Source organism: Zonotrichia albicollis, chromosome 8 (genome assembly GCF_047830755.1).
Source record: "Zonotrichia albicollis isolate bZonAlb1 chromosome 8, bZonAlb1.hap1, whole genome shotgun sequence".
NCBI lineage: Eukaryota > Metazoa > Chordata > Aves > Passeriformes > Passerellidae > Zonotrichia > Zonotrichia albicollis.
The window spans coordinates 5,196,486-5,220,000 of record NC_133826.1 but is presented as its reverse complement, the minus strand read 5'-3'; the positions used below and the strand labels follow the sequence as shown (position 1 = coordinate 5,220,000).

General features: G+C 53.7%; 4 protein-coding genes and 1 non-coding gene across 9 annotated transcripts in view; 4 read left to right on the top strand and 1 right to left on the bottom strand.

Annotated features, from left to right (window-relative positions):
* TMEM61 (transmembrane protein 61) overlaps positions 1-1,850 on the top strand; it is a 12,578-nt gene extending 10,728 nt beyond the window's left edge. For all 3 annotated transcript variants that reach the window (XM_014263868.3, XM_074545738.1, XM_014263869.2), the window contains exon 3: positions 760-1,850. In XM_014263868.3, the coding sequence (XP_014119343.2) occupies positions 760-1,126 (367 nt within the window). In that variant the 3' untranslated portion in view covers positions 1,127-1,850. The remainder of the gene's footprint in view (positions 1-759) is intronic.
* A 973-nt stretch (positions 1,851-2,823) lies between these two features.
* BSND (barttin CLCNK type accessory subunit beta) lies at positions 2,824-5,767 on the top strand. The gene is made up of 4 exons (XM_074545489.1): positions 2,824-3,000; positions 3,943-4,022; positions 4,331-4,579; positions 5,485-5,767. The coding sequence occupies exons 1-4, from the start codon at positions 2,824-2,826 to the stop codon at positions 5,765-5,767; spliced, it is 789 nt and encodes a 262-aa protein (XP_074401590.1).
* A 2,367-nt stretch (positions 5,768-8,134) lies between these two features.
* On the top strand, positions 8,135-8,205 carry TRNAG-CCC (transfer RNA glycine (anticodon CCC)). The gene has a single exon. It is a non-coding gene; the product is annotated as a tRNA-Gly (tRNA).
* Positions 8,206-9,561: 1,356 nt separating this feature from the next.
* On the top strand, positions 9,562-14,975 carry PCSK9 (proprotein convertase subtilisin/kexin type 9). The gene is made up of 12 exons (XM_074545737.1): positions 9,562-10,389; positions 10,484-10,669; positions 10,771-10,894; positions 11,102-11,235; positions 11,562-11,703; positions 11,778-11,965; positions 12,071-12,254; positions 12,504-12,674; positions 12,949-13,100; positions 13,220-13,379; positions 13,594-13,775; positions 13,995-14,975. Exons 1-12 carry the CDS (start codon positions 10,258-10,260, stop codon positions 14,142-14,144), a joined length of 1,905 nt encoding a protein of 634 aa, XP_074401838.1. The 5' UTR covers positions 9,562-10,257; the 3' UTR covers positions 14,145-14,975.
* A 1,673-nt stretch (positions 14,976-16,648) lies between these two features.
* Positions 16,649-23,515, bottom strand: part of USP24 (ubiquitin specific peptidase 24) — a 61,455-nt gene continuing 54,588 nt past the window's right edge. For all 3 annotated transcript variants that reach the window (XM_074545734.1, XM_074545735.1, XM_074545736.1), the window contains 6 exons: positions 23,411-23,477; positions 21,352-21,430; positions 20,688-20,763; positions 19,870-19,956; positions 19,266-19,376; positions 16,649-19,105 (listed from right to left, as the gene is read on the bottom strand). In XM_074545734.1, coding sequence (XP_074401835.1) covers positions 19,043-19,105; positions 19,266-19,376; positions 19,870-19,956; positions 20,688-20,763; positions 21,352-21,430; positions 23,411-23,477 — 483 coding nt within the window. In that variant the 3' untranslated portion in view covers positions 16,649-19,042. The remainder of the gene's footprint in view (positions 19,106-19,265; positions 19,377-19,869; positions 19,957-20,687; positions 20,764-21,351; positions 21,431-23,410; positions 23,478-23,515) is intronic.

The following is a 23,515-nucleotide window of genomic DNA, read 5'->3' as shown; positions in this document are numbered from 1 at the left end:
AGCATGGAGGCATCCCTGTGGAGCCCATGGCTTTTCCTTTGGGCCATCCCTGTGAGCCCATGGCTTTTCCTTTGGGCCAGCTGTGCCCTCCCCTGCCTGCTGCTCCCCAGCACGCTGGGCTGGCTCCCACCTGCAGGGATGTTTTGCTTTCACAGCATGCTCAGCAAGCAGGGCCAGGAGCAGGGCACAGGCTGTCAGAGTTTTTCCCAAGCTGTGTTTGCTCAGGAAAGCTCTGCTGGAAGTGACTGCAGGCTTGGCCAGGGCAGGGAGGGCTCTGGCTGCCCTGGGAGCAGGGGGTGACCACGGGGACCTGGGGTCCCTCTGCTTGTCCTGGTCCTTGTGCCAAATTCCCCCCTCAGCTGTCAGCAGCCTTGTTCTTTGGGGGTGAACTAAGGGCTGAGCATAGTGAGGATGCTCCTCTGCCCATGGGACCCTCTTGAAAACCTCATGGATGCCAGGAAGCAGCTGACATGGTCACCCCATGGCACTTCAGCAAACCTGCCCATGTCTGTCCCCAGTACAAGTGCTCATCGTGCTCAGGGATGCTCCAGACAATGGGGTTGATGGATGTTGGGGTGCTCCAGTTAATGGGGCATTGGGATGCTCCAGTTGGATGCTGGGATGTTCGGATGTTCCAGAGGTGCTGGGATGTTCCAGGTGGGTGCTGGGATGCTCCAGGGGTGCTGGGATGTTGATGGCGTGCATCCACCTGGGATGTTGATGGTGTGCACTGCTGAGTTTCCCTCTCTCCCCTGGCAGCTCCTGGGACTCCAGCGCCATCCCCACTTATGAAGAAGCCCTGACCTGCAGACCAGCCCAGGCTGCCCCGGCCTTTGTGCAGCCGCCGGGGCGGAAGGAGGAGCCCACGCCGCCCCTGTACCGCTACCTGGAGGAGGAGGAGGAGGAGGAGGGCTGGCAGGGCGGGCGGCGGCGCAGCTCCTCGGACAGCGCCCTGTTCCGCCCCAGCCCGTCCTGGCTGGAGCCGGCACAGCCCCCGGAGCCGCAGGGAACGCCGCCCCCGAGCTACGAGAACATCATCGAGAGCAGCATCGAGAGCAGCATCAGGAACGGCATCGGGAACACCATCGGGAACGGCATCGGGAACAGCACCGTGCGGGGGCTTTGAACCCGCCTGCCCGGCCGGGACTCTGCCGGGGCTGCCCGGCCCCCCAGCTGTACACGGAGCCCCAAACTCCGGGATGGGGCACGGGAGGGTGGGCGAGCACTGGGGAGGCTCAGCCCGGCTCTCCCGCCTCTCTGGTGCTGGGAGATGTGTTCAGAGCATCGGGGGTAGCTGGCATGTTTGAAAGCTTTAGTATTTTTAATAAAAGCACTGCTGGTTTCAGAGGCTTTGCATTCCCTGCTCACCCTGGGGAGCTCCTGTCAGGCCTGCCCACTCAATAGTAATAAATGTGCAGCACACTGAGTAATCTGGGCAGAGAAAGCCCAGCTCTGTCTGCACCACTCACGTCCCTGTGAGTGCCCCTTCCAGCCCTGTCTCCATCCCTTCCACCTTGTTTCCCTGAATGCTGACTGCCCACGCCTCACTTGGTGCTGGCCATGCTCAGTGGGTCGTGCTGTGCTCAGAGCATCCCAGTGCACTTGGCATGTCAGCAGCCTCCTGGAGAAGCCATCCTGAGTGGCACAGCCCCCCTGCCCTGCTGTGCAGCCTTGCCCAGAGGAGAGCCCAGCTGTGGCAGGGCTGCTGCCAGCTCCTGCATCCCACCACAATTCAGCGCTGCCCTGGGCTCCCCGTGGCCCTGCAGAGTGGCTGAGGAGCCACAGCCACGTCTAACACGCTGTTTGTAATAGAATTATTTGTCATAAACCAGGTGTATCAAGGGAATAAATCAAGGGAATAAAACATTGTCTGGCTGTGGATGTGTGGTGGGAAGGAGACACCTTTTAACCACCAGCTCCAACCTAAGTGTACACAGGGCACAGGGACACTTTGTCTTTACTCTCCCTGGGTGGATCAACCTCACTGCATCCTTTTCTGGCTTTAGTTCCTCCTTCACAGCCCGGTGAGGCAGCCTTAGCACTCATCCAGAACAAGGCAGGGTCTGCCCCAAACCCCCCAGCCTCCAAAAAATCCCAGAGCTCTCCCTCTTTTCCTGTTTCAGCCCTTGAGAACACACTGGGCCCTGGCATCCCCCTCATCTGGGGCTGTGCCAGCTCTGATTTATGGCTGAGCCCAGCTCCAGTGCCCAGGGCTGGGAAAATCCCAGCAGCACCAGCTGATCTCCGGGTTCCCATCCCTGCTGCTGTGCTCCCCTGTGCCTTCCCAAGCTCTGGGGCTGGCAGGGAAGGTTATCCCTGTCCCCTCCCAAGGTGTTGGGGCTGCAGAGGTTATCCCTGTCCCTTCCCAATGTGTGGGGCTGGCAGGGAAGGTTATCCTTGTCCCCAAGGTGTGGGGCTGCAGGGAAGGTTATCCCTGTCCCTTCCCAAGGTGTGGGGCTGCAGGGAAGGTTATCCCTGTCCCTTCCCAAGGTGTTGGGGCTGCAGAGGTTATCCCTGTCCCTTCCCAAGGTGTGGGACTGCAGGGAAGGTTATCCCTGCCCCTTCCCAAGGTGTGGGGCTGGCTGAGGGTGCCTGCAGGGAAGGTTACCCGGCCACGTGCCGGGTGGCTCCACTGGAGTGTGAACGGCGGGGCAGTGTTTGCATTCATTACAAACCCATTAAAAACTGGCTGGCTCAGCCCTGGGCAGGACCAGCTCAACGTGCAGCTCCTGGCAGCCTCTGGAGAGAGAAACCACTCCTTGCCTGGCGCTGCAGGTGTGCTCAGCAGCCTCAGGTGGACACAGGCTTCCCAAAATCTCTCCCATGGCAGAGGAGAAGACCTTCCGCTATGGCTTCATCATCCTGGGCTTCTTCCTGGTGATGGTGGGCATGTTCATCATGAGCATGGAAAAGCCCCAGTACTACATCACCTTCTGTGTCCTGGGTGTGCTGCTGGTGGCCGTGGGCATCACATGGAGCATGTGCCAGTGTTACCCAAAGGTAGGATCCTTCCCAATGCTGCTGGGAACTTTGGGGAGATCAAGGACTGGGTTTGGGGGGCTTTGGCTGCTGTGGATGTGCAGCCTCAGTTTCCCCAGGGGAAGCCGCTGCAGCAAGCTGGAAGGGGAATGATTTTGGGAGGTTTGTGCCCTGCTGATGCCTGCAGGATGTGCCTCATCTCCTTCACCCCTGAGCCTGGGGCTTTGCTCTCAAACAGGCAGCAGGGAATAATCCCAAGGAAATAAACTTGTGCTCATCTCTCCCACACAGGCCTTCCCTGGGCTCTGGGGCTTGGCAGGCTCCCAGGGCTGCCAGGAAGGGGCTGTGCTGGCCGTGGAGGTCGGGGGGTTCCTCGGCTGACATTCTCCTTGGCAGAGGGCACAGCCGGCAGGAGTGCGGCCACGCGTCCCCGCCCCGGGAATGGCTCTGGCAGAAATGGGCTTTTTCCAGGAGAGGGCATCTGTAGGACTGATCTGGGACTGCTGCGTGGCCCATCAACAACCTGGCTGCCCTCCAGAGTGTGGGGGAGCCACCTCGGGACCCAGGACCAGCTGGGACCTCTGGGAGCAGCAGCCGTGTTCTGTGGGATTGGGTGGAGCAGAAACTCCCCTCAGAGCTGAGCTCAGCCCCAGCCAGGAGTGGCTTTGCCACCGTGCTGGAGGCTCAAGGGTGGGACACCCACACTGACGTCCTGTGTGGGCCTTGGGACTCCCTCTGGGCTTGGGGACACGTGTGAAAGGCACTGAGAGCAGGGCGGTGCTGGACTCATTCATTCCTTACTGATTGCCCACAAAAGTGCCATTTCCAAGGAAAACGTCCAAATATGGTGGGAAAACACCCCAAACCCAGCTGAAGGGACACTCTGGCCCTGTCCCCGCTCTGAGGGCCGGGGTCCCTGTGCTGCCCAGCACTGCCCCAGTCTCTGCCTCTCTTTTCCCCCAGATTACATTCGTCCCTGCGGACCTCGAGGCCGAGCGGTTCCTGGACCACAAAGCCACGGTGCTGCCCCACAAGGACACAGGGTGGGTCCCACAGCAGGGTGGTGTGTGCCCTGGGGGCAGCTCTGACACCGGGCACAGCTGCACCTGGTACAGCACAAAATGCCAGGCAGGGATCAGGCTGGGAGAGGCTGAGCCTGAGCGATGCTGGGGGATGCAGAGCATCCAGGGGTGTTCCTGCAGGCATCCCCTGGCTCTGGGCAGTGACATGGCCTTGGTGGCCTCTAAAGCCACTCCCTCAGCTGATGGAGCCCTGTGTGCATGTGCCTGAGCATCTCCCAGCCCCATGGGGTCCAGCTCTGCTCAGCACCCCGTTATCCCTCTGCCTGCAGTTTGGTTTTGCCCTGCCCCAGCCCAGAGGCCAGCAGCCCCTACGAGAAGAGCCTGCCCTCCTACGAGCAGGTCCAGAGGCAGGAGGGGAGCTCGGCCCCAGCCCCAGCCCGGGCACAGCCCCCCCGGCCCCGCAGCTGCTCCCAGCCATCCCTGCAGGCCACGGCAGAGATCCACAGGGAGCTGCACCACGGGGCTGGGGAGCCCCTCCAGGAGCTGCCGTCCCGCCGGGAAACAGCACCTGGCAGCTGGTAGGTGATGCCTGAGGGTTGGGGGGCACTGCTGGGATGTGGGGTGAAAAGGGGGGGATCAGATCCCCAGTGCTGGGAGAGGATGCAGAGGGGTTTGTGCTGCTGTCACAGCACTGAGCCTTGGCCCCACTGAGTGGTGGGGATGGAGTCTCAACCCACGAGGATTCTCTGCACCAAATTATTTCCCAGCAGGAAATTCAGATGGCTTTTGGTTGTAATTTGTATTTTGATATTTGTGTTTTCGCATTTTATTTTATTTTACTTTATTTTATTTTATATTTTATTTTTTATTTTATTATATTTTATTATTATATTTTATTATACTTTATTTTATTATTTTTATTTTATATTTTATTTTATATTTTATTTTATATTATTTTTTATTTTATTATTATATTTTATTATATTTTATTATATTTATTTTATTTTATTTTATTTTATTTTTTATATTTTATTTTATATTTTATTTTCTTTTTTATCAATATAAGCAGCGTCCCTCACAAGAACAACCCCCAAGTTCCTGGTCAGATTTTGATAGAAATGAGATGCAAAGCACATCACCCTCACACCAGATGCCACATATGATGCCCAAGCATTGGTCAGGGAGGTCCCAGAGGGCTTTGCAAATGATGGGGATGACTGTCCAGGGCAGAGGACTTGGGCACCTGCCAGAATGTAGCTGCAGATGGGATGGGTGCAGTGCTTTCCCATCCCAGCTACAGGTTCAGGAAATGTTAGCACAGCCATTATTTCACCTCCTGGGCAGCAGGGACCTGGCAGGCAGGTGTCCCCAAGAAAGCAGGGTAGGGACAAACACCCCAGGTCCCTCCAGCAGGGCGCTGGTGATGCTGGTCCAGCCGGGATGCTGCAGGGCAGCGCTCCGGGGGATGGCGGCTCCTGCCCAGCCGCGTTTGGTGTCCCCGCAGCCCCGCGCCGGGGGATGCTCCGCTGGCATCCCTGCTGGAGGAGATGGACACGCCGTCGCTGGAGGGCTCCGTGCCCGGCAGCCCCGCGCCGCAGAGCCGCAGCCTGCCCTGCTCCAGCCACCCCGGCCGCCCGGAGCGGGGAGAGCAGCCCCGAGCCCCCCGGAAAGGCGCCGGCAGGGAGGATGAGCTCTACTACGGGCTCCAGGAGGAGCCGGATGCTCTGCTCAAGGAGAGCGACGGCGTGTCCGAGCCCGAGAACTGATTTCCTGGGGAAAATGGCCACTCGGCATGGGCTCACCCCATGGACTCACTTGGAATGGCCACTTGGCATGGGCTCACCCCATGGACCCACTTGGAATGGCCATTTGGCATAGACTTACCCCATGGAGGGGATGCACAGGTCATACCCTGTAAAAAGGGGCTGTCCTCCAAAGTGCAGTGGCCCCAGGATCCTGCCTGTCCCTGTGCTGTGCTGCACCCCTTGTGCACACCCAGCCACTCAGGAGGCTGTCATTCCCCCCAGAGCCAAAGGGGAACACCCAGCTCCTGAATTCAACAGAATATGGGACAAAGCATCCTCACCAGACCCATTTGGGTGGGCACAGAGAAGCTGGGCTGGGCAGGATCTGGGCTAAGGGCTGTGCTTGGCAAGGGAAAGGATTGGCAGTGCTGTTTGAAATAGGATCAGGTTCAGGTGGGTAAAACCTGCTCAGGGCAGGTGGGTTTCATCAGGCAGAGATGTCCTCAAAGTCTTTTTCCCACTTACCCAAGCTCTGCTGAAATTAAAATTTGATCCAGAGTCTCCTACAGCAGGCAGACTTCATATCTCCAGGCTGGGAGAGGGGCAATGGAGGTGACAGATGGTGCTGTCCCCTGTCTCCTGCACAAGGACCAGCTTCCAGCACTCCTGGGGGCACAGGGGAGAGGACACAGCTGAGCCAAAACCCTGGTGATGGCCCTCGAGGTGGTGGCCTTGCCCACTCTGCTGGGTCAGTGCCATCAGCTGCAGGTGGCTTTGCAGGCTGGCATCCACCGTCCCCAAACCTCCTGTGAATAAAAAGTGTTTGTCCCAAAGCACGTGGGTGGATCTCAGCCTGTTTGTCACCACAACAAGGACAGCACAGGGGCTCTCCAAACCTGTCCCCAGCACACAGAGATGGCAGAGCTGCTGGGAACCACAACCTTTGGCTGCTCAGGACTGCAGGGTGAGGCTGAGCCTCCCCAGGGCAGCTGGGTCTGCATCAAAGCACCCAACAGCACAGGGGTGCTGTGAGAGTCCCTTGCTCTGTTTTGGGAAAGCTGGGCTGGGTCTCCCTGAGCCTGGCATGGTCCCAGGAGAATTGGGAGCACACATCTGCTGGCAGACACTTCAGCAAATCCCATAGAATCACAGAACTGAGCTGGAAGGGAGCTAAAAAACCCTGCAGCTCCAACCCCCCAGGTGGAAAAGTGGGGGAAAGCTGTCCCAGGGCACAGAGCCCTGCAGGGATGTTCTGTGCTTGGCTGGTGCAGGGCAGGGTGTGCAAGGAAAGGCTGTGCCTGAGGTGTCACACCCTGTGACACTCCTGCACCCTGGGCTCACCCTGGTGTCACCAAAGCAGCAGGGCAGGGAGCACCTGGGGTGTTTATGGCCAACAGGAGGGTGGGGAATGAAGGCGCAGTGTTGGCTAAACATTGGCACAGGGCTGTGAGCTGCTCTCCAGGGGAAGCATTGCCAGATGGATTGCATGGGCCCAGCTCCTGCCTGTCCTTCCCAGGCTGGGGGAGCATGGTGGTGGCTCTGGGAATGCTGTTTGGATGGAGCCACGTCTCACTGAGTTTCAGAGGGTGCTCAGGGCAGGATGTCACTGTGTCAGTGCTCCTGTGGAGTGTGGCAAACTGGTGAGACCCAGAAGCTTTTACCTATAGAAGCACAGAAGGTTTGGGCTGGGAAAGGACCTTAAAGATCATCGTGTTCCAATCCCCTGCCATGGGCAGGGACACCTTCCACCAGACCAGGTTGCTCCAAGGCCTGTCCAACCTGGCCTTGAATGTGTCCAAGGATGGGACATCCACAGCTTCCCTGGGAAAACTGTGCCAGCATTTTACACAGTCCAAAGTGCCTCCTGGCTCTCCTGTAGTCTCTGTGTTGGAAAGGGCACTAAGGTCCCTCTGGAGCCTTCTCTTCTCCAGGCTGAGCACTTTCCCAGAATTTCCTCGCCAGAAGAGATTCCTGCCTCATGGCTTGGCACTCACTTTCACTTTTGGCAAAACAAATCTGTTTTTCAGAAGCATTTCTCCAGGCAGAGGCAGGGGAGGGGGCTGACACAGAGCCTGGATCCTGTCCCCACGGACCCCTTAGCGCATGGGAGTGCATCCCCCATCCCGGCACAGCATCCTTGAGCCCAAGGACTCGGCTCCCGCGCAGGCCCAGGTTAAACATTGTGCGAGCTGGGACATTCCTGCATGGCATTAAGCGGGGCCCGCAGCCCCGGGCCCGGCTCGGCCCGAGCGGGGGGAACCGCCCGCTGCCCACGCGTGTCACCCTGCGGGGATGGGGACAGAAGGACGGGAGTGGCTGGCGGTGCCACCCACGCGGGACGGGGACAGGCCCGAGGCTTGATGTCACACGGGGGAAAGTATTGTCAGCGCACCAGTGGTGTAGTGGTATCATGCAAGATTCCCATTCTTGCGACCCGGGTTCGATTCCCGGCTGGTGCAAGTCAGGCGGTGTCCTTCCAACGAATCTGAGTTTGTCGCATTGCGATGTTGGGATGATGTGAGTGGCAAAGTACTCCAGAAGCTGTGGAGAGCTTTGCTTTTAACGACGGGATGCTCCATCTCTCCCCGCGAAGGGACGGCAGCAGGGTTTTCAGAGCCCTTCACCTCTTGGAGGTCTTCCCTGATGCCCCCTCTGCTCTCTCCTTCCTTCTCATCTTTACACAGACGCACTAGCCGAAAGCTTCGCAGGGAGCTGGGAGTGAAACAGTGCTCTTCTGCACAATGTGCAAATTTTGGGCTATTTCTGAATAATTCTCAAATTTTTAAAAAATAACTGTGCTGCAGTTACCTCTTCCTGGAGTGTGAGAGCTGGGCCGGATCCCTTCCCAGGGTTCCAACATCTCCATGGGTTTTTCAGCACGTGGGGATGCACGTGGAACTGGGGGATTTCTGCCACCCCCTCCCTACTCTTCGGGCTCCTTCCATCCTTCCCTGGGACACAGATTGTCCCCTGAGTCACAGACTGCCCCCTGTGCAAAAGGGAAAGGCTGAGGGAGAGGGGGACTGTCCTCCTTGAGACAGGGTCCCCCCGTGCTCAGCTGTCTCAGAAGCCTCCTGAGGCCCCTGTGGTGGGTTTTGGGACTTTGCATCACCGAGGAAGCTGAGCCAAAAATCCGGAGTGAGGCCTGACCCCATGATCAGTGTCCTGAACTCTGACCCCTTCCAGTGTCAGCTCTGTGCAGCACGGGGGTGACAAGCTGGGTCTGGTGTCCCTACAGTCACCCAAACCAGAGTTCAGGCTCCCACTTGAGGTCTCATTTAAAAAAATCAACATTTCCCCTGCAAATTGTTCACATCCATATTAAACACACCCATCCATATAAACCGTGCACATCCTTGTAAAACATGCACTCCTCTATAAAGCATTAATGTCCATGCAAGCCATTAATTATAAAATTAATTTAAATTAATTATAATTATAAGTAACACATGTATAATTATAAACAACCCATAATTATAAAAGAGGCTCATCTATTTAAAACATTGTTGCGTGCAAACCACACACATCCATATAAAACATATATGTGCATACAAACCATACACATAATTATAACATGTACATCGTGTAAAACATATATTCATACAAACCATTCACATCCACATGAAACACACACATCTGTATAAAATGTGTGCATCCGTATAAACATTTAACCTCTAGCTTATAAATAACCAGCCAAAACCACAAATTCCTATTTCCCTGAAAAGCCGGGAGCAGGAATGGGGTTTGCCGGAGGTCGCTGGGGATGTGGGGCAGTGTGGGATGCCGATGCTGCGGGAGGGCAGAGGTGGGAAGCGGCGTGGGGACCCACGGAAATCACCGAAATCATCCCGCAAAAAGGGCATCTGTCATGTGTGACGACTCTGCAAAAAATGCCCAAACAGGATTAGCGGATTTCACGGGAAATTATTCGTGGAGTGAGGCAGTAGGAGGCACATTAAAGCTTTCAGCCCTTTCTCCAAGCAGTCCTTGAGCGGCTGCGCTTTGCTCGCCAGAGCCCCCAGCGATCCGCCGGGACTCGGGGTGAGCAGCGGCCCCATCCATCGCCCCCTCCCCACGGCCCCGTTAATGCTGAACCCGCCCGGCGCGCCCGATGGAGCCCGCGCCGTGATCCGCGCCCCCCGCGCTGAGCGCCGGCCAGACCAAGCCGCGGCCGCCGCTGAGCTCCCAGACCCGCGGGTGCGCTCCGGGATCCCAGATCCGCGGGAGCGCTCCGGACCCCAGATCCGCGGGTGCGCTCCGGGACTCGAGATCCGCGGGTGCGCTCCGGGATCTCAGATCCGCGGGTGCGCTCCGGGACCTGAGATCTGCGGGTGCGCTCCGGGACCTCGGCTCCTCTCCGGCCCCTCGGCCCCTCTCCAGCTCCCCGGCCCCTCTCCAGCCCTTCGACTGCGCTGCAGCTCCGCGGGTGCGCTCCGGCCCCTCGGCGGTCGCGCAGGGGGTCCCCGCCGGTGCCATCCCCGAGGGTCCCGGCGCTGCCCGAGGGGTGCGGGATGTCCCCGCGGGCGCTGGCCCTGCTGCTGGGGCTGGCGGAGCTGGGTCTGGCCCTGCGGGCGGCCGAGCAGGGCGAAGCCGCCGTCGGGGCCGCCCCTCCGGGACCCGCTGCTTTCCATCGCGCCGCCAAGGTGAGGAGCGCGGGGTGGGGGGACAGCCACGCTCCTGTGTGTGTGTCTGTGTGTGTGTCTGTGTGTCCCGAACCCCGTCCCGGTGTCCCCGCAGGCCTCGTGGCGGCTGCCCGGGCGCTACGTGGTGATGCTGCGGGCGGGCAGCGCGGCCGTGCTGCGGGGCACGGCCCGGCGGCTGCAGGCCCGAGCGGCTCGGCGGGGACACCGGGCCGAGCTGCTGCACATCTTCCACCTGCTGCCCGCCTTCCTGGTGAGGATGAGCAGCGACGTCCTGGACACGGTAGGACAGGGTGGTGGCAGGGGACAGCAGCTACGCTGGGCCCTGGTGGCAGTGGCAGCCCCAGCCTTGGGGGGAACAGGAGCTCTGTGTCCTCCCTGCAGGCGCTGAAGCTGCCGCACGTGAAGTACATTGAGGAGGATGCCTATGTCTTTGCCCAGAGCATTCCCTGGAACCTGGGCAGGATCCTGCGGCCACAGCCCAGCTCGGGTGCCTACAGTCTTCCCAGTAAGCGCTGGGGTGTGTGAGGGAGGCTTTGAGGAAGAATCAGGTCCCCTCTCCTTACCTTTAGGGATGGGAATATTGCTCTGCCCCATGGTGCTGCAGGTCTGAAGCTGCATTTTGGGAGCAGCCCAGGTGGTCTGTGCTGAAGGCTGATGATCACACACCCCTTGTGATGGTGGTTTCCTTTCTCCCCTGCTGCATCCCTGGCAGATAAAGGTGACCTGGCTGAGATTTACCTGCTGGACAGCAGCGTGCAGAGCAGCCACAGGGAGATCGAGGGCAGGGTGACTGTGACTGGCTTCGAGAGCATCCCCAAGGAGGATGGCACCCACCTCCACAGGCAGGTGAGTCCTGAGCTGCCACGTGCTGCATGCTGGCACCTTCCTGCATCCACCAAATCCTGGCTGAGCTTGTGAGGCTTTCCAGCACAAGGGAGACTCTTGGCCTGGACCAAAATGCTGGGCAGGATGGGCAACAGGAGCTGTGGTCCTGGGGGATATTGGGACCTTCAAGGTGGTGTGTTTGGAGATGTAGCTGATTCGGGCAGGGCTTCTTTCAAGGAAAGCGTTCTAGGGTAGCACGGGTAAGAGAGAATGGGGGGGACTCTGTGGGATCACAAACCGGCTCTGTTGCAATGGGCTGGGGCATGGAACTGCGGTGCCCGTGCCAGGCCGGCCAGTGTGACAGCCACGGGACACACGTGGCCGCGGTGCTGAGCGGGCGCGACGCCGGCGTGGCCAGGGGCGCCAACATCCGCAGCCTCCGGGTGCTGAACTGCCAGGGCAAGGGCACCGTCAGCGGCACGCTCATGGGTGAGTGACCCCGTGCCCCGAGGGGAGCAGGGTCCCTCGCGGAGCTCCCTGCCATGGTGTCCTGTCGCTCGCAGCCCTGGAGTCCATCGGGAGGGCGCTGGGGGCTCGGCCGCGGGTGGTGCTGCTGCCGCTGGCCGGGGCGCTGAGCCCCGCGCTGAACGCGGGCTGCCGGCGGCTGGCACGGGCCGGGGCGGTCATGGTGGCGGCTGCCGGCAACTACAGGGACGATGCGTGCCTCTACTCGCCTGCGTCCGAGCCGGAGGTACGGCTGTGGGGGACCCTGGGGCTTGGGTGCCCCCTCATCCCTGCAGGTCATCCCCCGGGTCACCGGGCTGGGGGTGCCACCCTGCCGTGCTCTCACTGCCAGGTCATCACGGTGGGTGCCACCGACAGCCAGGACCAGCCTGCCTCCATCGGCACCCTGGGCACCAACTTCGGCCGCTGCGTGGACCTGTTTGCCCCGGGGGACGACATCATCGGCGCCTCCAGCGAGTGCAGCACGTGTTTCACGGCGCGGAGCGGCACCTCGCAGGCGGCCGCGCATGTGGCAGGCGAGCTGTGCCCTGAGGGGAGGGAGGGCTGGTGCTGGCACAGGTCTCCGGGCATGCCCAGGCTGGGCTGGGGGCATCCTTGTGCTCCCTGATTTACGGGGTTGGTGTGTCTCCTTGGGGCGCTGCAGCTGCACAGTGCTCCCGATGGGCTGCGGAGATGCTCTGCCGTGTCTCTGGAGCCCTGCCGCCCACGGGAGCGCCGCGTGGGCGGCTCTGTCCCCTCTGGTTGTCACTCCTGGGCTCTTGCAGGCATCGCGGCCGTGCTGCTCAGCGCCGAGCCCCGGCTGGGCCGGGCCGAGCTCCGCCAGCGCCTCCTGCGCTTCTCCAGCAAGGGCGCCCTGGACGCGGCCTGGATCCCGCAGGAGCAGCGCCTGCAGACGCCCAACAGCGTGGCGGGGCTGCCCGCACGTCTGGCGGCAGGTGAGGGGCTCGCTGCCCTCTGGGTGCTCGCACAGGTCTGCCCTAAGCGGGAAAGAGGTGGAAGCACGGCAGGGAATGTCCCCTGAGCTGAGCCGGGCACGGCTGGGCCTGGCTGCTGGCAGGGATGGGCGAGATGGAGGCCTGGTCGGTGCCATGGGCGCTGGGTGACACTGTGGGTGACGCTGTGGGTGACACTGTGGGTGTGTGGGTGTCACTGTGACACGGAGGGTGGCATGCGGGTGTCCCCCACCGCTGACGCCCGGCCCCGTTGCAGAGGAGCAGCGCCTGCTGTGCCGCTCAGTGTGGTCGGCGCTCTCGAGTCTCTCCCGGCGCTCCAGGGCCGTGGCTCGCTGTGCCAGCGCCGAGGAGATGCTGAGCTGCTCCAGCTTCTCCCGCAGCGGCGGCCGGCTGGGGGAGCACATGGAGGTGAGCGGAGGAGAGCAGAGCAGAGCTGCTGCCCTGGAGGCCCGCTGGGCTCGGAGGGTGTCCCCGGCCCCTGAGGGCTGTCCCCGGCCCCGAGGTGACGCCGTGTGCCCCATGCACAGGACAAGCACGGGCAGAGGCAGTGTGTGGCCCACAGCCGGGGCCAGGGCGTTTATGCCGTCGCCAGGTGCTGCACGTGGCCCAGGGCTGGGTGCCGGATCAAGGCCGGGTCCCCGGGGGCCGAGGGTGCCCAGTGCTCCCCAGGAGAACACGTGCTGACCGGTAACACCCAACACACGGGGTCAGACCTTTGGCCCTGATGGACAAGGGTGTTTCTACCAGAAACGCTCTGGGATTTGGGGTAAAAGGGTGCATGTGCTGTGTGCATGAAGGGGGGGAATGTTCAGGGCTCTCTGGGGACATCCTTGGCACCACAGTGTATGCTGGGATGCTGCCATGGCTGCCCTGTTACCCACATCCCCTCTCCGCCGGGCAGGGTGCAGTTTCCACTCCCCATCCCTGGTGCTGGGTGCTGGGGGCAGGCCCGTGGAGGGGCTGGGGAGGGGGCCCAGCCGCTGTGCCAGCAGGACAGAGGGGGTGGCACACGCCCTGTGCTGCCCCAGGGCCAGCCTTGAGTGCCGGCTGGAGGAGCACACAGCCCTCGAACACGAGGACAAGGTAGGGATGGGCCATGCTCCTCTGCCCTGCTGTTGTGTCTGCATGTCCTTCTGCCACCCTGATGGCTTTTGGGTGTGGCTGTCCCAACCTCAGCCCTCAGTGCTGTCCCCAGCTGTGATGGGATGGGTGACATCAGCCACATCTCCCTGAGCTGTGGGGCCACTGGGGACGGGCAGGCCCTGTTCTGACCCATGGGTGGTGACGTCTGCTCCCCGTTAGGTGACAGTGTCCTGTGAGGATGGCTGGACGCTGACAGGCTGTAACACCCTGTCCCAGAGCTCCGTGGGAATTGAGGACAATTCCTGCGTGACCACTGCTGGCCCTGGTGGCATTTCGGCTGTGGCCATCTGCTGCCGGTGCCGGCAGTAGGGACACACCGAGCTGAGGGGAGGCTCCTGGGGCACAGCAGGGATGGAGGCCTTGCTGCACCCGTGTGTCCCTGGCTCGGTGCCTTTCCAGAACAATCCATGCTCCGACATGCAGCTGATGACCGGACTCGTCTGCCCCTCGCACACAGTGGGGTGAGGATCCAGGGCCAGCATCCAGGGTGGCTCTGCAAGAGCTCTCCAGGCATCCCCCATGCAGCTGGAGCCCTGTCCCATCACTGGAGTCATCCCAGAGTCCTTTCCCTGCCATGCACTGTTTCTTGCTATAACCACCTTGACAGAACAAGCTGTGCTGGTGTCACCCAACACAGGAAAAATCCACCACTTTTTAAAGAAAAAATGTTGTGAGGATCACTCCTTCCTTTCCTGCTTAGTTGCTCATTAGTTGTCAGCTAATGCTGCTTAGCACCTGGAAAAATCTTAGTTTAGCCATTTTGGGGCAGTTTTATAATTGCCTAATGGTATTCCTAGGAGATTTCTTTACTTTTGAGTCAAGTGTAAGGGCTTTAGTTTAAACAGCCTGCTTGGTTAATTAGATTTTTATCTGCATTGCTACAGTCAGCTACTGCTTCATTAGTGCTTTTTTTGTTGTTGAGTCAAAGTTAATGATCTGCTGGTGTTATGTGTTAACAGTTTCAGGTCTTCCCAAGACACATAGAACTGTAGAAAGCTGCAATTCCTTTAAAACAACCCCAGAATGAAGAAAAATCTTTCATAGCACCTTAGTTTTTACATTTGTACCTTAAATATTTACTTGGAGTTTTATAAAGGAGCATTTTATAAATGTTTTTTTAAAATAAAGTTCATAGACCTGTGCTCTTGTGGTCCTTTGTTTGACTTCACAGACATCTCCCTGGGGAATTGGTCTGGAAGAGGGAAGGGGGACCCATCCAGCAGAGATTCTGCTTTGTCAGTGGGATCCAGGGTGCTCCTGGATGGCAGCTGGCACCTTTGGAAGTTGGCACAGACACCTTGCCCACAGCTGGGCTGTGCTCTGGGACTGTGTTGTCCCCACACACACCAGACCAGGAGTTTGTTTTAACAACAGTGGTGCAGGGGAAACGGTTCCAGTTATGGAAACAAACATGGGCCAGCTTTGGGAATGTGCCCTTGAACTCGGGTTGCTGCTGTTCCTTCACTTGGGAAGGGCTGGAGCACCGGGAAGGAGACAAAGCTTGGCTCAGAGCAGGGAAAGGCTGAGAAGCACCAGCAGCCACCAAAGCTGGGTCTCACTTCTGTTTAGCAGCCTCCTGGTACTACAATATATAATTTTTGTGGTGTTATCTGAGGATAGATTTAAAAACCTCACAGTTTGATACCACAAGCTCCAGGTTAACCTGTCATTTGGGTGTTTTTCCCCATCCAAAAGCCCCCTGCAGCTCTGTTACTCCGGCTTTAATTGGCAAGAGAAGACAAACCCAGCACAAAACACCACTTTGAAAGGTTGAAACTAATTCTTACTTGTTAACTAAAGCTGGCAAAAGCCCAACCCTAATCTAAACATGTAATTATATAACATGGACATAATTACAGCCCATAATTCCATTCAGCTGGAACCTGAATTCTGCACAAAGAGGCAGAAAAGAAAAAGGGATGTCATCCTGAGAGCTCCTGGACAGCTCTGACACCGAGGGTGATTTCTCAGCAGGCTCCTTGGCTGTCACCTCTCAAAACACACACCAGGATTTCAGCTCTGCTGCCTGCCCTGCCAGAGGGGAGGATCCAGCACAAGGTGAGAGCATGCTCCACGCCTGATAAGCCAGACAGAGCTCAGCTCAGAGCTCCCCAGCTCAGCTCAAGCCTTCATAAGCCTGGTGGAAGGAAACAATATTAAAAGATTAGCCCTTGCTTTGTGCCTTGTACGTGAGTAGGTGGAAAAGCCTCTCAGTCAGGAGAGCAGGGTTGATGCCAGGGGTGCTGATCCCAGTCCTGGCAGCACTTGGCAATGCCCAGCCCATGCTGCCAGGACCAACAGGGGAGAGCAGAGGCTGGAAAAGTGGGAGTTCTTGTCCTTGGAGCAGGGGACAAAGGCAGAGTGGGGATGGCAGCCCCGGCTGCAGCTCCTGGCTCCCAAACAAGTGAGTGATGGAACACCAGCTGTGTGTGCACCCCTCTGGCCCTCACCCCTGTGGGAGGCAGGATGAATTCACACCCAGCTCGCCCACAAATCTCAGATCTGACACACAAAATCCGCTCTAATCCGCCCCTGTGAGCGTGGCCAGGGTAAATCACTCTGCTGAGGGCAGGAGAGGCTGCAGAGGTGCAGATGTGACAGAGCCCCAGCACATGCTGTGGCATAAGGAAATACAGCAGGGCAGCCCCAGGGCCACACAGCTGCTTCCACTGACTCTGGACTGGAGCCAGAGCAGCGCTCAGGGCACCCTTGAGGAGCTCAGCATCTGCAGGGCTGGCCCACGGAGGTTCAGGGTAAGAGGATCAACAAGAAAAGAGTATAACAGGGTGCGCACAGTCTAAAGATTACACTAGTTTTCTGTGAAAGGAATAACTTTATTCCATTGACCAGGAATCCCAAGACTGTTCATCAAGACTGCCTATTTTTCCAGTGCCAAACGTCTATGCATTAATTGGACAATATCTCCCCGAGCGCTCACAGGCAGGCTGTGGCTGCTCCTCACTGAACATTTTGTAAGCTGTATAAAAACATTTTCATCCAAAAAGATTGGCAGTAAAAATTACAACATATAAATGCATCACAATTTACACAAAAACTAGTTTGGTTTTTTTTTTCTTTTTTTTTTGTCGAACTCTATTTTCCAAAAAATAATCTTCAGCAGGTTCAAATGACAGCAGCTGGAAACAAAAATAAGTGACCAAGTATCATCTTATTGCAAATTATAACCACTGACTTTGTACAAGCGTGAGCAGAAGGGTGAAAAAGTTTGTATTGGTTTCAGGCAGACAGTGGTGATGAGCCATCCTGATGCAATTCCCACCAAGGCTTCCCTGGGCCTGCGGCTAGCGAGAATGTTGTTTCCATAGGAAATAACAGGAACCTGAAGTGACAAGTGGTGCCAACCCATGGGAACATGACCAGCTTCTCCCATCACAGCTGTCTACTGACTCCTTGGGAAGATTCATGGCCCATTACCAAAGCATTTGGGGGTGGGGGAAGGAGGGAAGGAAGGGGGGGGTGTCTGTAAGAAATGATTAGTTCGAAATTAATTTAAAACGCATCACATTTAAAACGTCCCAGCACATCATCAGAAACATTTACAAAATGCTAACTCTGCCCTGTGTCTGTGAAGACACTGTGGTGCCCCCCTGCACTCCATCCTACCCCACAATAAGTTACAAAGCTGTATAGCTGACATCACATGCCGTGGTTCCTTCCAACAGTGAAATGACTGGTTACTTTCAATATTAGTGCACAACAGTGAAAAGCTGTCTGCTGCTCCGTGTTTTGGCAGCAGCCTGTGAAAAGAAACAAAAAAAAAAAAGGCACTTTTTGGCTGGTTGTGCCTTTAACTTGGCAAATTTGTCTATTCTGGAGGTACCCAGGCACTCCTTAAGATGTCCCCCGTTTCTGTGCATGTTTGTTTATATAATTTTTTCAAAGTAAGGCAGAATCCATAAATAAAGGCAAAAAGCAGTGCAGAAAATGTGACAAACACAAAATGTACAAAAGATGAAGTTAGTTGGCACAAAAGAAGCTTGAATCCAGAGCCAGAAATCACTGAACTGCACTTGACATAGAAAACAAAACTGTGCTCAAATCATCCCAACTGGTTTCCAGTTATTTGTGAGCAAATTAAAAGAGCTGTGATATTTTAAACGTTGCCTGGTCAAGTGAAAATGCAAACAAAGCCAATTCTTTCTTTCCCCGTGTTAAAATTGCTCTAAAATCTGCACAACAGTGTTCCCAGCTCACTCAAGGAATTATTCATCATATACAACCAATACCAACTTTCTCAGTTATTTCAAAGCATAAGCAAGTGATTGCAGATCCATGACTGAGACTACATTTTATTCAATATGTCTCCAAAGGTTAAAAAAATGTAATGAGTAAAACTGCAACAGCATTCCTTCTTAAAGTGCTTTTTTTCTTTTAAACTACTCATTAACTTTTTCTTTTTTTTTCCTTTTTAATTCACCAGCATCCTTGAATAATAAATGCTTGCATACCTAGAGAACAAAGCTTTTCTTTTACTGCCCTTCCCAGCTGTCTGAAGGGTTTTTGGAAGGGAAAGATGACTCATTCCAGAGCTCCTTTACCAACTCATTCCATAAGGAATTGCTCTTCTTACAGAGCAATCCTGCTGATCTTTCTCATCAAGAGCTTTACAAATTAGCAGGGAGACATATTAAATACAGAAGTCCTTATGTAAACCCATTCTTTAACTAATATTTTACAATGAAATGTAAGTCATCACACATCTTTACAGAAATTTGAATATTCCTATTCAATATTATCAGAAAGATTAAAAATTTGCCCTCCATACATAAGGGCAGTCTGTTTCTTTTTTTTTTCCTGTATAAAAACCAAAAGAATTTTTTTTTTGCAGCATCACAGAAAAGCAACAGTTTTACATTCACTCATTTAATGTTCACATAAAAATTCAACCACTAGCGTTTGTGTATCTGATAAAATCTTCTTGACAAACTTGGTTTCGGTGTTTTTTGGACTGTCACAAGCTACTGCAGGTGAGGATGCAGTTTTCTAGAGCATTTGTTGATCTGAAGCCTTTGTGGCTAAAAAAATGCTTTTATCTTGCAGGGAAACAACCTCCTCCAGCATCTCCTCTGGTCCTGTGAAGCCACTGCTCCCCCAGACTCCCAATGGCATCAGCAACACGACTCCAGTTCCAGCAGGGACCAGGCATTGAATGTTTGAGCTGGTTCTTGTGTTCACAGGGGTCTCCTCTAAGGGTCAACGTCATCAAGGTCACTTTTAGGCTCCCCAATCATCATAGGAGACTCTGAGCCCTTTCAAACAGGGGACAGGGAGAGAAGGTCACAGTCACTTTTGTAAATGCACAGCTGTTCACAGTATGGTCAGTGATGGCTCTGACCTGACCCCAAGGGAGCAGCTGCCCCACAGAGGCACACACCAGGATGTAAGGGGGTAAATCTGCCCTCATTTTACCTGCTGCAGGTGCCTCTCTCCATTCTCATTGGCAGGGCTGCTTTCTGACCCATTGCTGCTTCCAGACTGATCCTTCTCATTCAGCAGGGCTGTGGCATAGGCCAGAGTGTCCTGAGTTGCAAACAGTCCAAGAGAGTGTCAGGAGGCATGGTGATCATTTCACATTTTTTAACATTTTTATTGTTTTATTATTATTGTTTTAAAACAATAATAGCTGCTGTAGTGAGACAGCCAAGTCACCACAGCCAAGTGGTGAAACAGCTGAGTTACCACTAATGAGCTCATTAGTGAGTATTCACTAATATCAGTCAGGGGTTAATTTTCTCCAGGAACAACCACAGGGGCTGAGCTTCTAAAGGAAAACCAGTCTGAAGTGCACTGAAATATCACAGAATCATTAAGGCTGGAAAAGATCTTAAGATCATCAAGTCCAACTGCCAAACCAGCACCACCACCGTGCTCATCAATAAACCATGGCCTTAAGTGCTGTATCCACATATTTTCTGAACATTTCCAGGGATGGTGACTAAAGCTGCCAAACCCAAAGATGCTTCCAAGAAAAGAAGTGAGCAAGTTTGACATCCTCTGCCAGGATGACACATACCTGTGCTGAAATAGTGCGCTGGAAGGTTTTTGCAGTGGATGTTTCATTGGACACGTTACTCTGAGGAGCCCAGTAATGTTCAGACATCTGCACAAAAAGCCAAGAAAGCCATAAAATTTGTCATTTGATTTTTACTTGTGTAAAGCCTCAACCACATGTGATAGTGGGTGAACTAAGACTGGAAAAAGCTTCCTGAATCCTCTAGCAGTGAGCTGGAGATCTGGGGCACAGACACTTTAAATGCAGCCACACAAAGGTTGCTGTCCCTCAGCTGCAAACCAGCACCCAACTTCTGCTGAGCTCCAAGTTTCCAAAGTGTCCTTGGGTACTTATGAAAGATATGTTGGCCAAACTATGTTGAGTTTTGAGGGAAGAACAAACACTACACGTGTGGGAGGAAAAGCTCTATCAGTCGGCAGCTGTGCTTTGTGCAAAGCTGTGATGATTCTGTAAGGAATCCAATCATTTAAACATTCTCCTGCATCAACATACAGGCAATGGAAAACTGCTTTTTTGAAAAAGCTGAAGCCTCCCAACACGAATACAGTGGCACTGAAAGCTTCCCACATAGCAAAGAATAATCACTGCAGCCATTCACACTTGGTTTTATTCACTGTAAATGCATTTATGCCTGAAATATGTGGGGGGCTACTGAAATTTTGGCATGGCATCAGATTAGCTGCATCCAAGTAGTCCTTGTAAAAAATGAGGTATTTTGTCTTTAGAGCCATCTCAGAGAGCCATGCAGAGGATGGAGACTATGCATCCATGATCATTGTTGTAAATGAGTGACAATTTCCCTGTTACAGCCAAATTACCTTTTTCTGTAGCCACTGCACAGCCCAACTCCAGTGGTGTGAATTCTCCTTGAAGTAATCTTTTGCAGTAGGGCACCTTGGGAATTGAAATTATATTCATTAGTCAGAAACAGGGCATTCTGGACAACACTAAAAAAATTACAAAAAAAATACAAAGACTTTTCTCTCTTTGCACTGCTGCCCTCTGTGTGCACTGTTATCACTGCAAACTGACTTAAACTGTACAGCCCTGTTGATAACTGAATTAGCAAAAGCAATAATTTCAGTAAAATATACTCAAATCAGTCTACCCCACAGGTTCATGTATTTCAGAATTATGCTTTATTGGGACATATGCCAAGTTCTAAACAAAGAGAATTTAGGACTCATAACATTTCAAAAACCTGGAATAGCTTCCCTATGTTTATCTGGTGTTAATGTCAAACTCCTGCTGTGCAGAATGGCCTTTTTCTTTATAAACACCAATTACCATTTGTTACCTGAGATATCCCTTCAGGGACCAACCAGTAAAGATTTCACTTCACACTGGCACTTGTACTACCAAGACCTTGCACAGTAACAAAGGCTAAAAAACTGATCAAAACCAGGAGTAGTAGGTTTGACAACAGTCACAGAGGGAGCTAAGGCAGGGATGAGGTTAAAGCCTGAGACCTTCACTACTCACTTCTGAGCCAGGGTAACCAGGAACTTGACACACTGGTAGCAACGGCTGCTGTCCACGTGGTTGCTGTGGTGCATCAAGGCTGTGGGGAGAAACACATGGATTAGAAACCACAACCCAGATTTCCATCCACCAGCCAGTCTGGGGGCAAAGATGAAGCTAAAATTTTAAGTTAGGCAATAGATTTTGTTTCTACAGATGTGAGCATAAGTATTTGTGTTAAACACACTGCTCTAAGTGCTGGTAGTCTTGAATCTTCCACAACTCTACTGGATTAAAAATAGAACTGCTGCATTTTCACTTTGATCTTTCAAATGCAGTACCTGAATTTTAAACAGCCCTAATGCAGTTATTCTTCCCCTATAATCCATTCTCTGTTAGATAATCACTATGGTTACATTTGTCTGAAGGAAAAAAAAATATTTGTCTGAAACCCCCATAAATGAACCAGATCACCAGCTTCCACCTGGATCAAAGTTTGCAAAGCCAGAGGAATGTTTAAAGCTTCTCCACATAAACAAGCATAGCAGAATTCAACAGCCATGAAACTGTTCCATGGGAGACTCAGGCAAAACCCCAGGCCATTCTTACCAGCAAGTTTTCTCTACCGTGAATTCCCACCTCTTGAACAAAATTCTCTGACTGACGAGAAGCACAAAGATTTCCACAGAGCTGCCCCAATCAGATTTGCAACTCAAAAGTTGCTCTGTCCATAGCAGTCAGCAAAGAACACTGTAGTGAAACCTCCAAAGCTGGCAAAAATTGTTTGGGAATTGCAAATTGCCAGTTTTAATACTGTTGAAGCAGAGCAGATGATAAAAATTACAGCAGTGCTGTACTACAAATTATGCACAAACATCCTATTAAGGAGCACCAAAACCTATTATGTGCTGATTTCCCTTTCCTGGATTAAAACCAGTCAGTGTGAGGGATCCTGTTCAATGCTGTTGTGAGGAAACTTCAAGGTAAAACTAAAAGTTTCACTCCCAAACCTCAGGGCAGTTCTCAAAGCCTTCAACATGAAAATCCAATTGAACACTTGCACTTCTCCTCTGCAGAGGAAAAAAGGTCATGTATTGCTCAAGTTACAGCACAGAATTGGTCCAACTGGGACCAATTTATCCAGAAATTAAAATAATCACTTAGCTATTCTCTTACACTGCTGCATATTTCCTTCTCTGCCATCAACCACACAAGAAAACTACTAAACAGGGGAGCACTGATGAGAGAAATGAAGAACAAAGCTAAATACTCTTTCTCCCTAAATCAGAATCCAAAATAACTGAAGGTGAAAGCCACAATCTGAAGCAGCTCCTCACCCAAACAGCCATGAAAGAGCTGCTCCAGCTGCACTAACCCATCAGAGGGGCTGTCTGTGTAACCCCACAGTTCATTTACACACCAAAGCTGCTTCTCCTGATGCACATGAAATAAGTTATTTCTTTATATATCTTATTGCTTCTGAGTTTTTTCTCTTTGAATGCTTCAGTAACCTCACTTCAGTAAAGTTTTGTATCTAATGGAGAGAAAACACTTTGTATGAGCGGCAACAGGTGGGAGCCACCTGTCCCAATGTGGGGCTCTGCTGCAGTCAGCAGGGCAAGCATCCTGCTGGGTGAACCAGGTTCTCTTTATGGTAATCAGGATGCTGACAAAACAAAAGACTGGCAGCTTCTTTAGATATGCAGGAAATAAAAATTAATGTTAAGGTTACAGGATTCAAACAGTTCCTCTATTATGGTAATCAAATAGAGGTAATCAAATATGGTAATCAATCCTCCCCATTACACACCTGATCTGATCTGCCCCTTATTTTATTAAGTTAGCTCTCTTTCCTGTTCAATTCCTTTCTAGTTTGCTTCACTGTAACATTCCAATAGTTATTCTGGATTTTCTTTGAGCATTTTTGGAGTGATTAAATTGGGGCTAAATAAAATATGTCAAGTTTTTTCCCCTGAGAAGTACAACAGTTTAGGAGGATTAGGAGCCAGGAGATGGAGTGAACCTCTACCACCATGAGGGTCAGTAGGAGACAGGAGTGTTCACCCACTGGCTTACTTGCCTATTAATCCATTTTCAGTTTCAAAGGCAAATTTGATGCGCTCTACTTGCAATGGGTCTTCAATAACCTGTTAGGAAAGAAAAATATCAACTTAGGTAAGTTGTG

Coding starts and splice junctions, on each gene's coding strand:
- BSND (XM_074545489.1), top strand. CDS start 2,824: ATGGCAGAGGAGAAGACCTTCCGCTATGGCTTCATCATCCTGGGCTTC. Junction 4,023..4,330: donor CTGCCCCACAAGGACACAGG/GTGGGTCCCACA, acceptor CTCTGCCTGCAG/TTTGGTTTTGCCCTGCCCCA. Junction 4,580..5,484: donor GAAACAGCACCTGGCAGCTG/GTAGGTGATGCC, acceptor GCTCCTGCCCAG/CCGCGTTTGGTGTCCCCGCA.
- PCSK9 (XM_074545737.1), top strand. CDS start 10,258: ATGTCCCCGCGGGCGCTGGCCCTGCTGCTGGGGCTGGCGGAGCTGGGT. Junction 11,236..11,561: donor GCACCCACCTCCACAGGCAG/GTGAGTCCTGAG, acceptor TGCCCGTGCCAG/GCCGGCCAGTGTGACAGCCA. Junction 12,255..12,503: donor GGCGGCCGCGCATGTGGCAG/GCGAGCTGTGCC, acceptor GGGCTCTTGCAG/GCATCGCGGCCGTGCTGCTC.